At 41.4% G+C, this 16,053-nt stretch overlaps 3 protein-coding genes across 5 annotated transcripts; 2 read left to right on the forward strand and 1 right to left on the reverse strand.

Moving 5' to 3' along the window:
- Window positions 1-83: 83 nt before the first annotated feature.
- Window positions 84-8,146, forward strand: tepsin (TEPSIN adaptor related protein complex 4 accessory protein). Of its 2 annotated transcripts, none has more exons than XM_017418438.2 (13): window positions 84-181; window positions 453-525; window positions 900-991; window positions 1,078-1,171; window positions 1,258-1,325; window positions 1,438-1,519; window positions 2,100-2,171; window positions 2,258-2,449; window positions 3,237-3,420; window positions 4,142-4,255; window positions 4,333-4,411; window positions 4,498-4,632; window positions 4,723-8,146. In XM_017418438.2, the coding sequence occupies exons 1-13, from the start codon at window positions 143-145 to the stop codon at window positions 5,350-5,352; spliced, it is 1,854 nt and encodes a 617-aa protein (XP_017273927.1). In that variant the 5' UTR covers window positions 84-142; the 3' UTR covers window positions 5,353-8,146. The 2 variants fall into 2 exon arrangements, with proteins under 2 accessions (XP_017273927.1, XP_017273928.1); XM_017418439.2 differs by having other exon boundaries at window positions 2,261-2,449.
- A 696-nt stretch (window positions 8,147-8,842) lies between these two features.
- Window positions 8,843-10,628, reverse strand: si:dkey-21c1.1 (protein FAM104A-like). Its single transcript, XM_017418262.3, has 3 exons — window positions 10,489-10,628; window positions 10,127-10,232; window positions 8,843-9,937 (listed from the first exon to the last, which is right to left on the reverse strand). Exons 1-3 carry the CDS (start codon window positions 10,503-10,505, stop codon window positions 9,695-9,697), a joined length of 366 nt encoding a protein of 121 aa, XP_017273751.1. The 5' UTR covers window positions 10,506-10,628; the 3' UTR covers window positions 8,843-9,694.
- A 437-nt stretch (window positions 10,629-11,065) lies between these two features.
- Window positions 11,066-15,624, forward strand: LOC108237070 (archaemetzincin-2). Of its 2 annotated transcripts, XM_017418260.3 has the most exons (7): window positions 11,066-11,204; window positions 11,558-11,846; window positions 12,050-12,223; window positions 12,345-12,473; window positions 13,922-14,085; window positions 14,246-14,422; window positions 14,941-15,624. In XM_017418260.3, the coding sequence occupies exons 1-7, from the start codon at window positions 11,178-11,180 to the stop codon at window positions 15,097-15,099; spliced, it is 1,119 nt and encodes a 372-aa protein (XP_017273749.1). In that variant the 5' UTR covers window positions 11,066-11,177; the 3' UTR covers window positions 15,100-15,624. The 2 variants fall into 2 exon arrangements, with proteins under 2 accessions (XP_017273749.1, XP_017273750.1); XM_017418261.3 differs by lacking the exon at window positions 12,345-12,473.
- Window positions 15,625-16,053: the final 429 nt, after the last annotated feature.

Genomic DNA, 16,053 nt, shown 5'->3' on the forward strand with positions numbered 1-16,053 from the left:
ATTTGCTATTAGAAGTCAGCTGAACGCCAATAGAATTCCAGAGCTGCTACTTGGTATCTCATCATTGGCTGGATGTCAAGTTAGGCCCCGCCCTCATCCATTAGCAGGAAGATGAGTTACCCGCAGCCTGGACTGCTAAATCATGGCAACATTTATGGAACGATTAGCTTTTCTCCAGAAAGTAAGTGAAATTTAAAGGCATTGCTTCTGGGCAAAACAAAAAAATAGGAGTCTGACAAGTTGGGCGTAATGTTTGAAGGGTCTTTTTAAATTTTGTTATGTTCAAGGCTTGCTGCTACTAGCCTGCTAGCTAACATCATTCCTAGTTGGGTTTCCTGGAAATGTCAGGCAGTTTGTTAACGTTGAAAGTAATTTTGTACAGACTTTATAATGCTTTACAAGTAGTGAATCCCTTGTTACATTTAACTACATATTTATACCAACAATTTAAGGTTCCCGCCCTCATGAAGGCTACAGCAGATGATGAAACGCCCTGTCCTGGCTACCTTTTCCAGGAGATTGGAAGTATCCTTGGTTGGCAGAGATTCCCTTGGTGTCTTCTGGAATTTCTTGAGTCTGTCAGTGCTATGGTTACTTATACAGTATAGCTGATATATCTTTGGATAATTTGATCTGTCTGATTCCTTTAAACAGCTGGTCTAAAGCCAGATAAATCATCTGATGTTTTATGTGTCTGTTCATTAAAAGCAGCACTATACTTTTGGTTTTTGGCTTTAGTACAATTTCAGTTTTAAAGAGTTATGGATAAGCACTATAATGGTAATTTAGGCATGTCACCCACATGTTCATTTGTCCCCATAACAAATCAAATGATTAAATATGTGGAAAGGGTCATTATGCTCTGAATTATTATGCCTTTAACCATAAACACCCTGCAGAAATCTGCCACGAGTCATCAGGTTATGGTCAGTGTTTGTTGGAATACCTTTTGGAGAGGCTACAAGTCGAGTCCTGTCACGTTAAACTGAAGGTAAGAGCAACACACAAGGAGCAAAACCTTTTATACTTTTGTCCTGCTCTGTGGGTGTTTAAGGAATTTTATCTCCTGTGAGTCAGGTGCTGAAGATCTTTGTCCATCTCTGTGATCATGGATCAAAGCATTTCCTTACAGAGCTCAGAAGGAATTCCACTTTCATCCAGCAAGCATCGAGTGAGCCGCTGTCCTTTCATCTCCCTCCCTCACTTATTAACATGTGGCTGAACGGTAACCTGAAAATGACTGTGGTTTGTTCTCAGTTTACAGTGGCCCTCCTGATCCCATCCATGGCACAGCACTTTACCAGAAAGTGAGGAATACAGCACAGGTGAGGTGCAGGGAGGAACTTATCGTCACCTGTTTGTCATGTCAGTTTTAAAGACTTGACATACTAATTAACCTTTAAGTGACAGCTAAGTTTTATTACTTTACATTTACAGGAAGTGGCCAGGTTACTTTTCACAGATGCAGTTCTCACCAACAGCCGCATCCCTCCACACAGCATCACGCCTCCAACAATGGGTGAGTAAGTGTTGAGTGAATAATATGTTCAATATATAATATATATTTTATTTATATTTTATTTATATTCTAAAACATTCACTCTCTCAAAGCAATGATGCCCAAAATATAAGCATGTACAAGATGAGGGTTACATTGTTTTCTTTTAATAGCTTGAAATTGAGGACTTCTAAAAAGATTTAAGGTTTAATGTTCATTAGGAAATTTTATTTTTATTAATTTATTTTAACTTAATATGTCTATTCGTGAAGGAAAACTTCTCTAAATTAGTTAGAATTAGAAAAGAAATTATAATTTGTACTTGAACACGTTTAAAAAGCCAACTAAATATAAGATTTATTCTAGACAAAGATAAATTTCATTAAATAAATTGATTTATTGTGTTAGTTTGATCAAAATTAAACTTTTTGCAATCTTTGTGACTCTCTTAATGAGCTATATATATGTGAAAGCACAGTACATCTCATGGCCTCTGATGGATTTCCATAAATTGAATACATCTTAGAAGAGCATGTCTGCGTCTCTATGACAGTATCATTCATCGTGTTATACTACAATTAGCCTGTTTGTTTCTGTCCAGGGATGGGATCAACAAGTTCCCACAGTCCAGGGTTGCAGGGTTTTGGATACAGTTCAGGGAAGCAGGGGACAGGTGAGTGTCACACACGACACAACCACCATGAATTGAAATGTGTGTGTAGATTTCTTTACTGTGACGTCTTCACCTGTGCGTCACAGCAGGCAGTGACTCCCTGTTAGACAAGATCCAGAAAGCTGCTGAGGTAGTTGCCAGTGCCGTTCTTCCCCCAACGGAGCACCAGGGCATCCGTCTCCATGACAACCATTACCGCGCAGTCGTGGCGCCATCTGCACCCATAGAGGTGGCCGTGCCTGCGTGTGCCTATAACCTGCCTGCCAGAAGATCTAAAGGTCAGACATTTATGTTGTCACAGAAACTTGAGATTCCTGATTAGATTAAATCTTGGAGAAACAATTAAAAGTAAAGGTTTGGGCAAATCACATGTTTTTTTTTGTTTGTTTTAAAGTGAGGACTTAACAGGGTCTACAGCCAAGGGTCTATGACCTTGTGCTCTAACTATGCAACCATGTAATGAAAGAAAATTAAACAGCACAGTAGGACACCACTTAGGTCAAGGGTAAACGCGATTGATTTCAAGGTCATGGGGTCAAAGGTCAACATCACAGCTGACCTGGTGCTCTAACTCTGCAACGGTGTGATGTAGGAATGACAAACTGCACAGCTGGACACCTCATGGGTCAAAGATGATGTCTGTTGATTTCAAGGTTCATGGGGTCATAGGTCAAGGTCACAGGTAACCCCTTTATTAAAAACTTACTTCCACCAAAGAAGTTCTGTTTCCGGTTGTGTCCCTTGGTTTGTTTGTCTGTCTGTCAGCAAAGATCAGGTAATAACTAATGAACAGATTTAGATGAAATTTTCAGGAAATGTTGGGGTTGTTTAAAAAAAAACAATGGATTAAATTTTGGTGCTGATCCAGATTATGATATAGATTATTTTTTTAATCACGCTGTGGTCTTGACTGAGGTTTGCACTCTCTGAGTGCTTCTAGTTTTATTATGTTTCTGGCTTCAAGTGATATTTTACCTGTTTCTGTACCTGTATTTGATATAAAGCACTTTGTAAGTTAGCTTTTGAAAAGTTATCTACACATAAGAACGTGTTCACTTGTTACAGCGAGCCAGCGATGCCCGGGGCAGGTAGGGGGTGGCTGGGAGGAGACCGACAGCAACAACAGCTCCTCTCACAACTCTTCCCAAGAAATCGCCACCAATAGCAGGGCGTCTGTGGGCAGCAAGTCAGCTGGTACAAGGAGCCAATCAGGAGCCAGCAGAGAGAGCAACGGGGACCTCTCAGAACGGTCAGTGGATACGTTTACTAAAAGCGCTGACGTTAGTCCAAAGACAGGATTCAAATTAAAGTCTTAATTCTGGTTTAGACATGTTTGCACATGTAATCAGTTCATTATATCCTTATCCCTTAAACGCAGCTATATTCAGGTTTATTCTACACTCCAGAAATGGGTTTATTTTTGTGATGCCATCTTGTTTCGCAGTAGCTGATGGCGTGTTTTTAAAGTAGCAGCAGTGTGTTTCAAGGTATTGTGAAACTCTGGTTGAACATTAACATTAACTAAAAAAATAAAACCCTCAGATGAACTATATTAGACATATTTCACAGTGTCATCATTTATCTAATAAAAACTGAAGCACAATATAGAGGCATTGTGTAAAACTATCACGTTTAGCTTGTGATTCTAAATATTTGAAATGCTGTTGTTAAACAGAGGTTCAGTTTATCTCGTTTTAATGGTGTAAAAGACCCAAACTGATAACTACAGTAGTATTAACACTTCTGTCACCACCTTTATGGTTGGGGCTTCCATGATGGATCCTGAGCTCGGTACCGGTGAGTCTTTCTAAGCCAGAACCGGTGTAACTTTTTTGACTCGGAATCTGAAAATTTCAACAACTGAGGCTAAATAAGATCCAGTTAGATAAAGGATTCTGTTTTAAAGCATTTACTTTTCTGTAAAACTTTAAAAATCGTTTCGAATAGTCTCTGTTGTCCCTGTTCTGCAGGACAGAAGCCTTGCAGCTGGGTGACTGTGGACAGGAGACAACTCTCATTAATAAACTGACTGAGGGCTCCAGAGTTTTTCTGACCAGAGAGGAGAGTCAACAATTCCTCAAAGAGTCAGTATATCTTCCTTTGGTCTCTACTCGTCTTTTACAAAATCACAGCTCAATTTGTGCCCTGATTAATCCTCCAGGTGCTTCATTCTTAACTGTGAGGTTGTGATGGAGTTGCTCTCCAACAAGCTTCAAGATCCCTCGTACACCGTTAAAATGGTAACAGTGGGATGTTTTACTGATCAGCTTTTTATTTATGGCTTGAGTTTTCCCTGTTGTAACGTTGCTGTGCTCAAATCTTGCAGCGGGCCCTGAGTGCCGTTTCATGCTTCATGACGTCTGACCTTCTCTCCCTGGAGCAAATATTCGGAGCTACTCAGCGCAGACTTCGTCAGCTGAGCGAGGGACCTCCGGGGCCTGTGGCAAACAAGGCTACCAAGGTAAGAGGCAAAGTAAGAGAGAGCCGAGGACCAATAGGACAAAACTGCTCCAGATGAGGTGGCATTTGTGCGCTTATCTCCTTCTAACAGATCCTTCGGCAGTTTGAGGCTCTCATGGGTGGATCTCAGCACGCTGCCAGGCAGGACACGGTGAACAGCAGCCAGCAGGCAACAACTAATCAGCCTTACACGTCTGACAACTCCAAACTTTTTCAATCTGAGCCCATTTCTGCAGATGTCATCCAAACATCAAATCAGCCGTCTTCTCCTGATCTGGACCAGGCTTGGAGATGCTCAACAGAGATGATAAATGCTCCTGAAGAGGAGAAACTCACCGTCACTCAACAAGAGTCCGTAGATAATCCAGTAGAGCTAGTCAGGACTGCTGACGTAAAATCACCCTCTTCATATCCGGAGGTCATCAGAGACGGAAGTAGCCCCCTGTCACCTGACGCTGAGAGTGTGCCGTCCAGTCTGAGCAGACTGTCTCTGTTCAGGGGGATGGAGCTGGTCACCAAGGGGAGGATGCTGTGTGAAAGGGATACACCACATACTGAGTTTGAGGAAACGGAGGACAGCTTAGGTGTGACTGAAACCGTTCAGAACTCAAACTCATCCGTGACTTCTGTTAACACCAGTGAGGAAGTCACCTCAGGTTGTAATCCTGTTGGGTCGGATAAAACGCAGCCAGCGTCTGCTTTCTCATTTCTCAACTTTTGACCACCATCCCCATTCGTAGAACTGGGACTATTTTTAACAATGATGTCATCATGTTGTTTTTTCCCCCCACCAAGATTTTATCCTCTGATCTGCTAAATTGTAACTAGAGTATGACTATCAGATGGGCATTTTTAATGTATTTGTCTCACCGAAACCTGTTCATTAAGCAGCAAACTGAGCCAAGAGCCAGAAATCTGGAACTTCTAACTGTTGTCCTTTTTAATAAGTGCACATCCTGTTTGAATTTCCACAAATCTATCATGCCAAGGCCACTGATGTCGTTGTGTTGAATAAGAGGATGGTAAACTCCCTGATGGCAGAAACTGAAAGCTTATTTAAAGGGTTTGAAAGCTCGTAGATCAACTCTTATGTTATACAACATAATATAGTTTTAAGAATGAGAGAGCAACAGTGATCTGTATTCAGTGGAGTGGGTGAAATAATTATTTGCATCCCTGCTGATTTTGTAAGTTCGCCCACTTACAAAGAAATGACCTGTCGAGTTTTATTTTGAGAAAAAAAACCCTTAAAAATCCAGAAAAAGCACATTAGATAAAAGCCAAAAAAAACTGATTTGCAAATCATTGAAGGAAATGAGTATTTGATCCCCTACAGCCCACTCAGAGTTCTGGCTCTCAGATCATGTGACACACAGATGACTATCGATCAGTTAATTCATCGATTGCAGACACTCCTGATCTCAGCTTCCATTCCAGCCTCTCCACCAACATGGGCAAGACCACTCGCAGGTGTTGCAAGGTTGTTATCATCACAATGAAGTTTGTTACCAATGGTGCCTGTGCTCCCTACTGCCTTCAGATCATTAACAAGCTCCTCTTCTGTAGCTTTTGGGCTGATCCCTCGCCTTTTTCATGGTCACCCTCACCACACGAGGCAAGAACTTTCCTCATGGGTATTTCTTTCCTTTCCGAATATTGACACCAGTAGTTGTCACCTTCTCACCGAGTTTCCTGCTGACGGTCCTGTAGCCCGTACCAGTCTCGTGCAGGTCTACGATCTGGCCCCTGACGTCGTTTTGCAGCTCTTTGGTGTCATCCATGGTGGTGGAGAGGTTGGAATGGAAGACACTGATTCTGTGGACAGGTGTGCTTTACGTGCGTAAAAAGGTGGAGATCAGGAGTGTCTGTTATAGATTATTTCATTGATTGATAGTCATATGCATACATAACCACTCTGCAGGAGCCAGAAATTTGACTGGATTGTAAGGTTGTACTCCCCTTAATGATTTGCAAATCAATTTTTAACTTTATGTAATGTGTTCTTGTTTCTTTTCTGGATGTTGATAGTTTGTTTATCTCAGATAAAATGAAACTACCATAAAAAAAATTGAGAATTAAACAATTAGCAGGGGATTAAATAATTATTTCCCCCGCTGTACATAGCTGTGTTATGGTTGTTCTTGTTTGGTTGTGTGTGATTGTTGGTGCATGTAAGTCTTTACGGTATGAGTAAGTTTCCATGGTCTGTTTTTTTTCTCTAAAAAATTTAATAATGCACATTGAAAACGTTCCACAAATATAGATATAATCAGAGTCCATCTTGTACTTGTTTTCTATAAGTGATGGGTCTTCAAGACGCTTGAGTGGCTGCAGTTTAGGTTTCACTTTTGGCTTTGGCTCGGTTTGGTTTCTTTAGTCAGAAATTCTGCAGCTCTTGTTTTTATTTATTTATTCAATTTTTTTAGGCTGCTTGTTCAAGGCTGTTTTTTTTTTAACAGTCATTGATTTAACAACACTTAAACGTCATACTGTTAAGAGAATATGATCTGTAAACGGAATTTAGCTGCTCTGAAAGGAAACTGAAGGAGCGTTATCTTAAGATTAATATTATTTTAAGATGAACTGAGTTCAGCACTTTAAAGTCCAGGCGCTTAAGAATAGTTTTTCCATCCTGTATCTGATCATTGCCTTGGATGGTCGTGTATCAACCAGATCATTCAGACTGAAATATGGACGTACACTTACAAAACCTTACCTTGCATATGATGGGGAATCTATGAAATATTCTTGCCAACTACAAAAAAAGGAACCCTTTTCTGTAGATGTGGATGGCTTTACAGCAAATAAGACGTTGATCTTGGTGGAGAATGAAGCCTGATGGCAGAAAGTCAGTCAGTCTACTCAGTGAAATGTGTTAGAAGACGCGCGTTCATCGTTTTCTCTTTTCAAATGGGGTCATAAAATCGTCAGATCCACGTTCGCTGTCCAGCTGATGGAATATGTGCTGAAGATGTAGTGTTTTGGCTTCACGAGCAGAACTGAAGCTTTCTTAACTCAGGATTCTGTTTAGGTAACAACCCACACCTCTGCAGCATGTTCCGAACCTCTGAGGGGAGAACCTTCCTATTTGCACTACAGATGCTTTCGACGAATGAAAGTTGTCTTCCATGTATTTTTATTTTTTTTTGGTACTAAGCTATTATGTTGGTGTAAATTTAATATATATTTAATATGTCTGCTCTGTATAAATCTACACGAGAGGTTGTAGAGTGCATGACTTAAGACTACGACTGACTTCGGAGTTCATTGTTGAGACTTTGCGTGCATTAATCAGCAAGTGAAAACGTGTTTGATAAAATATCAGAAAGAATGTTGCTGTCACTATTTAACAAGCTTTATTTTTACAGTGTTGACTACCATGTAGTGTACCACAACTGTGTGCTCAAACGGTAAAACAAAGAATACTACAACTGGTGTTTTCTTTTTGAGTTTCAGTGAACACAAGCCATGTTGCACAATAAAACATGCTGTATTTTTGCTACAGCAACAACTGATGGACAAATCTCGATGTGTTGTAGTCTCATGTGGCATGTTGTTAATGTGGTTTAATCTAGTGGTTCCTAAAGTTGGGGTTGAGAAACCACTGTGGGTCATGAAACTAGATAATCTCCATTTTTACCATAAATCCTACAAGAAATAACAGTATTCATAAAGTAATACAACATGGTATTGTAGTTGTTAATACTGTTTGTTGTCATTTTGTTCTTTAATATGGTTATTAGCAAGGTTAGTATATTTAAACTGGGCAAGCAATACATAAAACAGCTCAGTACTTCCCTCATATGTACCTGGTTCTTAAAGGGAATTACCCAGTATCTATGAATCAGGCTAGTATATGTATTGGTGCCTAACTGGACAATAGATTGGGTCACTATTACTTTGCAGGTCAGAGGCTGGTACTGGTACTTACCCAGTTTGTAGCAAATGAGTACCAGTTACCTACTGGACTGTAAAAACAGGAAATAGAATGAGGTCACAGGCCTTTGTCATTATCACTTTGCAGGTCAGAAGCTAAAATGTTTGAGAAGTACGGGTTTTTAGAAGCACTTTATTTTTTTGAAAGTCAAAGGATTTAGAAAACTACGTAACCACTGAGCCACTTTCACGTCTCCTTTTTATTTGCAACACAGTGTACTGGTCAAACTAGACCACCCATAAACAAGTATGGCTGAGAGGTTTGACACACCTACACACAATGTGTAAAATGTAAAAGATGTAAACACTCGGTTGCTTTAAAGAACATTTTCTGTGCTCTCTTTTTTTTTTTTTTCTTGTCGTAAGAAGCACTCTGCTGGATATATGGCTGCCTGAGCAGCAGAATACACTGCCTGCTCACAATCTAAACTTAACCAAAAGTCTAATTTAAGGTTGGAATTTGGCAGCAAGACTCAGTCTCTGTTCCATTACCTTAAATCCACCGGTGTACAACACCTATTCTTGAACATAACAGCAAAAGAATAAGGGCTATCTGTAGAACTTTGGTTAAAGGAAAATAAATAAAAGGCAAAGTGTTTTAAATTGACTTATTCTATAATTCTCTGCAGAATAGATTTAGTTGGCCCCCATCATTTAATCTTTTGAAAGGGTTAGAAGAGCTTCCACTACACAAACATACAACTGACCGTTTTGATCAAGAAGGAATTATTGAGTAAAGTGCATTACTTTATTTAAATTTACAAGCACTTTGGATCGTCATCACACCTTTTTGTCATTAGCACCAATGAAAATGTCCACGCACCAACGCACACATGTAGAGAGATTAAGACCTCCTGATAAAGTGCACAGGGTGTGTACACGCTCGCACACAGACGCACATCAATACTGCACAAAAAAACCACAGTGGCTGGACCATGGAAAGGTGGATGTGCTTATGGTCTCAAATGATACATGGTGAGGTGGAACCTCCCTACTCATCATTCCCTTTGACACCGGACCCCGGCGGTGTCGCTTTGAGGCTTTTCAGAGAGGGAGCAATCGTGTCAGAGGTGTCAGCACTGATGGACGATGGACAAAAGATCGGGGAGAGGTCGCGCAGGTCACGGTCATGTCGAGCCCGGGCGCCCTCGGGCCTGCAGGCTGCTGAAGTGCGCCTCCCTCAGGACTCTGTTGATGTAGGCATAAGAGACACTTTGCCAATCGCCATGGAGACCGTGCTGCATGGAGCTGACAGGGTCGTCGTGCTTTGTGCTGGTGCAGGTTTTCTGGCTGTGAATGTATGGCCTGGCGCTGGCCTCTATTGCTCTCTCCGGACTGCTGATTCCATTACTGCTGTCGCTGCTGGAAGACTGCAAAACACAGGGCAGAGAAAACGCTTCATGGATGGAGGCAGAGGCTGCGAATAAAACACTCAGAGCTATTTCCTGGAAAATGTCGCGCCACATACGCATGCATTTATGTTCCGCATCGTTTACTCTCCAAACTAGAAAAACAGAGGGTAAACTGGAGATCAACGTAAGCGAGAGTTTCAGTGTCACCTCCGAGTCCAGATCTGATTCGAGCAGGCAAGGACCCCCTCCTGACCTCTTGGTCTGAGGTATCAGCTGCTGGTCTTCGACGCTGTCACAGCTACGGTGTCGCTTCCTGCGCCAAACAGAAATGGAAGGAACAGAGAGATTGTGTGACAGAAATACTGCAGGGAGGGGAGGGGGTGAGTAGCAGGAAGAGAGAGAACATGAAGAGGAACCAAAAATAGAGCACACACTCAGGCATGTTGCACTTCCATTATTCCAGAACACACTGACTAACATATCCACAGTGAGGTCCACACAGAGCAATGTGATCAAGCCACAGTGTTGAATTGCAGTGCAACAAATCAGTGACATTATGATGATCTTACCTGTTATCAGTCAACATTTCTGCAATAGGGGCGGACGACTTTTGGTTAAGAAAAACGGTGGCCACTCCTTATAAGCCGACTTGGGGGTACAAATCTTTGAAAGCTTCGGCTCAGTCCGGCTAACCCTCCCTCATATCTCCTGGGGGACTCCGGCGTGTGTAAGGGAGCTATAAGCAGCCGGTTATTGTAGGCACAGCTCGCTACAGCCGACCTCCCTCCGCTGTGGTTTAGCTCAGTCCCAGTCGCCGTTCGGGCGTTTCAGACGGACTGCCTTGGTGGAGGCGGACAAACCTGCTGCCGGAAGTCCGATACACCGCAAGAGAACCGGCTGGGGTGTTCTCGTTCACGGAGCGAAACCTCCATGAACTCCGGGCATCATCGTGACGGCGGCGGACGGAGCGAAGCTTGTCTACTGCTGCTGCTGCTGCTACTGTTCGGGGCAGCACGAAGTTCTTCCGCTTTCGTCTTCCACACACTCACCGTGGGTCGCGCCGAGCCGCCGCCTGCGCTTGACAGCAGCTTGGGGACGCCGCCTCGTTAGTAAACTCAAGGAAAACACGACCTTAACGTTGTCTAAAGCAAGTTAACGGACACTCCTGCGCCATTAGCTGAACTGAAACAACCACAAAAAACGGCCTCTTCTTCCCTGTATTTAAGCCCCGCCCCCGTGTTTACATACGTCACAAAGTATGACTTCCGGTGTTAGCAGCAGCACGGTAAGATTCTGGTTGCTCGTGTTTTTTAAATGTTTTTTTCATTAATTCGGTTTCTAGTTGTACATGCAAACCACATAGAATGTGCAACAACAGCAGTGACAGAGTCTGAGTGCTAAACTTTTATGCTAACACTTAAAGAGTTAAACAATAAAAATATAAAAAGAGGCTATTGGGCAGCTTAAATCCTATTTGTCAAGGAAAGTAATAAAGCAACACGGATTTACATCTTTATCAACTTTAATTTCATTATTCATCAGCTTCAACACGTAATATGTCTGCATATTCTTTAATTAATTAAAACAAATCGATGAATGCAAAGTTCCCTTTGACTCTTTATTGTTTTTCCTCTGCAGATGAAAGTAATCCAGCACTCCACAGAGAGACTCCGCACAGCTTTGGTGTCTAATTCGCAGACTGTGGCTAAGTTGTACAGTAAGTACACAAAAGAAGAAAGACGTCTCCTAGAGGAAGGGTTCCACCCAGGAGAACCAGGTTCCCTCTTCGAGCCCATCACTGTGCACTCCGACTCAGACTGGATCCTTGCTCATCCTGAGGAGCCCCAAGACTTTGAGACATTCTATAAGGATCCATATCGCAGGACACCTAATGCAGACCACAGCACTATTTATCTACAAACGATAGGTGAGAGTAGAGTGGGGTTGTGTTCAAACTTTCTCACAGTCTGTTTTATCTTTCTTTTGATACCCATTAGCATTAAATGCTTTTTTTGAACACATTTACATTTTAAAACAAACCTCAGAAGAAAGACGTTCATTATGTTCTGCAATGGCTGAAGGACTGCCAAATGGTTGCTGAGGCTTAAGTATTATCTTTGCTCGTTTTAGGTTCATTTGGAGAAGTGGGAGCCCAAACTGACCTGTACGTTGAGTGGCTCCGAGATTACTGCCAGGCCTTTTTTTATGGACTTTCTGTCAAGCTGCTACCAACAGTTACTGTATCTGAAACGAGATGCTCTTTCAGGGTCAACAGCAACTCACACAATCTTCAGATTCTTACAGGTAACCATAGAACTTAATGTTTTGTTTCTTTATTTCTTGCTTTCTTTGTAATGCACTTGTCTTAGATGTCAAGATATTAAGAGCGAACGTTAAAATGTCCTTGCTGTGTCTTGAAATTTAGGCGACCTGTTGCGATTTCTAGAGAAGAGGAAACCAAAAGATGCTTTCTGCATTGTTGGAATCACAATGATTGACCTCTACCCCAAAGACTCCTGGAATTTTGTCTTTGGACAGGCGTCTCTCAGTATGGGTGAGGTTTAACAGAGGGGTCTAAAATGATAATTAAAAATTAAGTCAGAACTTAAGCTTTGACTTGTGTGAAGGGGAATGAAAAAGCATATCATCAACATTCACTGACAAAAAAAGTTAGGACAAAGTTGTTGGAATGAATTGAACGATCATATGACTGTATTGCAATGATCATAAGATCAGATCAAATGGGTAACAGAGTTGGCAGTGTGGGCACACTGCTGGTCCCATGTCAGTATGGTGTGACACCCCCTCAGGCCTGGATACAAGTGGTGATTCATTGTGCCACAGAGTTATACAGCTGTTGTGTTCTTTTTGTTGCAAGTCAGCTCACAGCTGTTACACCCATCCCCCAAGATCCAACAGATTGGCACTGGGTCAGAATTGACGTTAGACCTGATCCTGCACGTGTTCGATTGAGAAAATACTGGGAGACCTGACTGACTGCAAGAAGCCCTCAGCTTGATGCAGATGAATATTGGACTCACATTGTGTGTGGATGATTGCATTTTGTTGAAAGACTGTACCTGGGTGCTGTCTCAGAAGGGGTAAGACATGCGGACACAGGAAGTCACTGACATACTGTCACCCTTGTCCCCCAGAATCCCCCAAACTATTACCAGAGATGACCTGAAGTCATGTCCTGTGGCTCCTCACATTGTGATACCAGGAAATACACTAGTGTGTCTCTACAACATTGGCAGGAATGATCCCCTCACTTTGACACAATGGTCAACTGTTGGAATGCAGAACTGGGACAGTTCATGCTTCCCGGTTATGGCGCCACTCCAAACTTGGCTGTCTCTGCTCTGGTGCAAACAACAACCAACAAATGAGGCAGTGAACCCATAGTGCATTTGATGCCAGTTCTTAAGAGACAGTGTAGGATGATGTGGGATATTGAACAGAGTGAAATACCTCCCCACATGCTGGGTAATTGGATGATACAACCACCAGCCCTCTTACAAACCCCCAATGTGTTCCCTAACAAACTCCATCAAGTTCTGGTAATGCTGTCTGATGCATCTATGGCACATCCTGTTTTCTGTTGATTTTCAGCCACTGTTTTGACTGACTGCTGGATCCTCTGGCAACTGCCTGATAACAGTACCTCTGGTGATGCCACCCCTTGTGTCCTTTGGGACCCGTTCTGATTGTACCAGCTCTTTGAAAATCAAATTATTTACATCGTACATATCCAATCACTGTCTGCATGTGTACTAATTACACCCAAATTGTACTACTTTTTTATGCTTAACTTTATTTGTTAGTGAGTGTGAACAAAAATGCTTCTGACATTTAATTAGGAGAATATTTTGCAGAATTGTCTTTAATGCTGCAGCTTGTGATGTGATGTAACTAAATAGCCACTAGATGGTGCTAAATACAATCAGAAAACCTTCCAAATGTTGTCCCTCTTCTTAACTGTTTCATGTTGCATGTTTGCAGGAATGGGCGTTTTCAGCTTTGCCAGGTATGATGACAACTTCTACACCAGAAGTTATGCTGGGAGGCTGAAGAAGCAGATTCAGCCGAAACCGGGAGCCTACTCTGTGTTTGACGGATACTACACTCCACCCATCACCAGCTCTCTGCTGCTTCGATCCTGCAAGGTTATTGAAAAAAAAAAATCAGCACTCAGTCAGTTTTAGTGCTTTGAAATCTTGAATAGCCTCGCTGTATATCGATAATATTTCACAGACGACACTAAAGGAGGATTGTTGTATTGTCCATTACTGTTGATTGAAACTCCTGTTTTTTGTTTTAATACAGACCATGACCCATGAGATTGGCCATATGTTTGGAATGAAGCACTGCCAGTGGATGAACTGTATCATGCAGGGCTCTAACCACCTTGAAGAGTCTGATCGTAGGCCGCTGGATTTCTGTCCCATCTGCCTTCACAAACTACACGTCTCAGTGGGATTTCAAATTGCTGAAAGATACAAGGTAATAAGTCATACATTTTATTGAAAACCTAAAGTCACCATTCTTCTCTTTGTTTTTTATTTCTATAATATATTGATGTCCTTATTCCCTGGTAACATGACCGAGTGTCTAACTGACTAACTTTTGGAGCCAGTCCAATTCAAGATGACTGCCATACCAACTGGCTCTAGAAAATGCTAAAAATGTTTGTAACTCAGTCAATTTTTTTATTCAACTAAAATGTGGTGTGGTTGTAGCTGAGAGTCATCCTAAACAAATACTCTGAGTGCTACTCATTGTGTAAGATTATAGTTTGTGAAAGTTTATGATTGTTGAGGTCTGAGTCTCCTAAATATTTTGCATCACACATTTATGAGTCAGATCTGAGCTGAAAACAGACCCAAACACTTTTTGAGAGTGAAGTCTTTCTGTTGTCAGTACGTGGACCTTCTTGGAAATAATGTTACCTCTTAGCACAGTTTTTTTTAAGGTTATCAGTTTAATTCTTTTAATAAGTGCTGTTTTTTTGTCTTTGTTAGGCTTTACTGCACTGGATGGAAGAGGATCAGAGTCAGACGTCTCAACCAGGGGGATCATCTGCTTGTCATGCCTCACACAGCTTTCCCAAACCCACTGAGGCCTTTCAAACGTCCAAAATATGGCTCCACAGGTGTTTGGACATACTTGAAAAAAGATAGCTAGAGTGATTGTTGTTTTGTTTTGGGGTTTGTTTTTTTTCAGGTGTGAAAATGCACCTTCCTTGGCCAGGACATCCTTGTAAAAGAGATTAATAATCTCAATGGATTTTTTTCCTGGTAAAATACAGGTTTAATAATAATAATAAATCCTGCAGAAAGGTTCTTGCGCTCACAGATTCTTAAATGTATTGCACACACTGAGACCTATCAACAGAATTTATGTTAAAGTCATAGCACGGTAAAAACCATGGAAAACCATGAGCCTACACCTCTTTACAGATCATCCAATGTGGATTTTGTGGTGTGTTTTGGATCATTGTCCTGTCATAAATAATATATTCTCTCCTCAACTACAACCTATATGTACAAACTTGATCTTTTGTACTGGAACCTGTCCTTATTTATTTGGATGCATCCTTACCTCTACCAGAGATGTGCTCCATGGGGCACTGGCACCGTAAACCAAGCCCAAACTATAATTGCTCCACTCACGTGTTCATCATGAAAGCCATTTTTGCAGCCTGACAAAAAAAATTGCATAACTTTAAAACAGGAAAGCCTGTGTGAGCAGTTGCTCCTGGATTCCATGTTTGGTCTGACGCACATTTGATGACAATAGTCTTAGGTGCCCACTTTTAAAACAACCTCAGAGTCTTTACTGCATGTAAAAAATACAGCTCGAGTAGTTTGTTGCTCATTTTCTACTCATTTATTGTAGAAATCAACAAAAATATTTTTTAAAAATATAAAAATATTTTAAAAACACAAGGTATTCTGGGTTGAGATGCCACTTTTTATAGCCTGACAAAAGACAAATTGGTGCAAGTTTTCATCTGTGGAAAGAAATGGCTATAAATCAGTCAATTTTATGGATATTTAGCTAAAGTTTGGTAGCTGAGACTAATTCACAACACATAGCACTCCACTTTGTCCAACGTATTTCCTTAAAACTTT

Source organism: Kryptolebias marmoratus, linkage group LG17 (assembly GCF_001649575.2).
Source record: "Kryptolebias marmoratus isolate JLee-2015 linkage group LG17, ASM164957v2, whole genome shotgun sequence".
Lineage (NCBI taxonomy): Eukaryota > Metazoa > Chordata > Actinopteri > Cyprinodontiformes > Rivulidae > Kryptolebias > Kryptolebias marmoratus.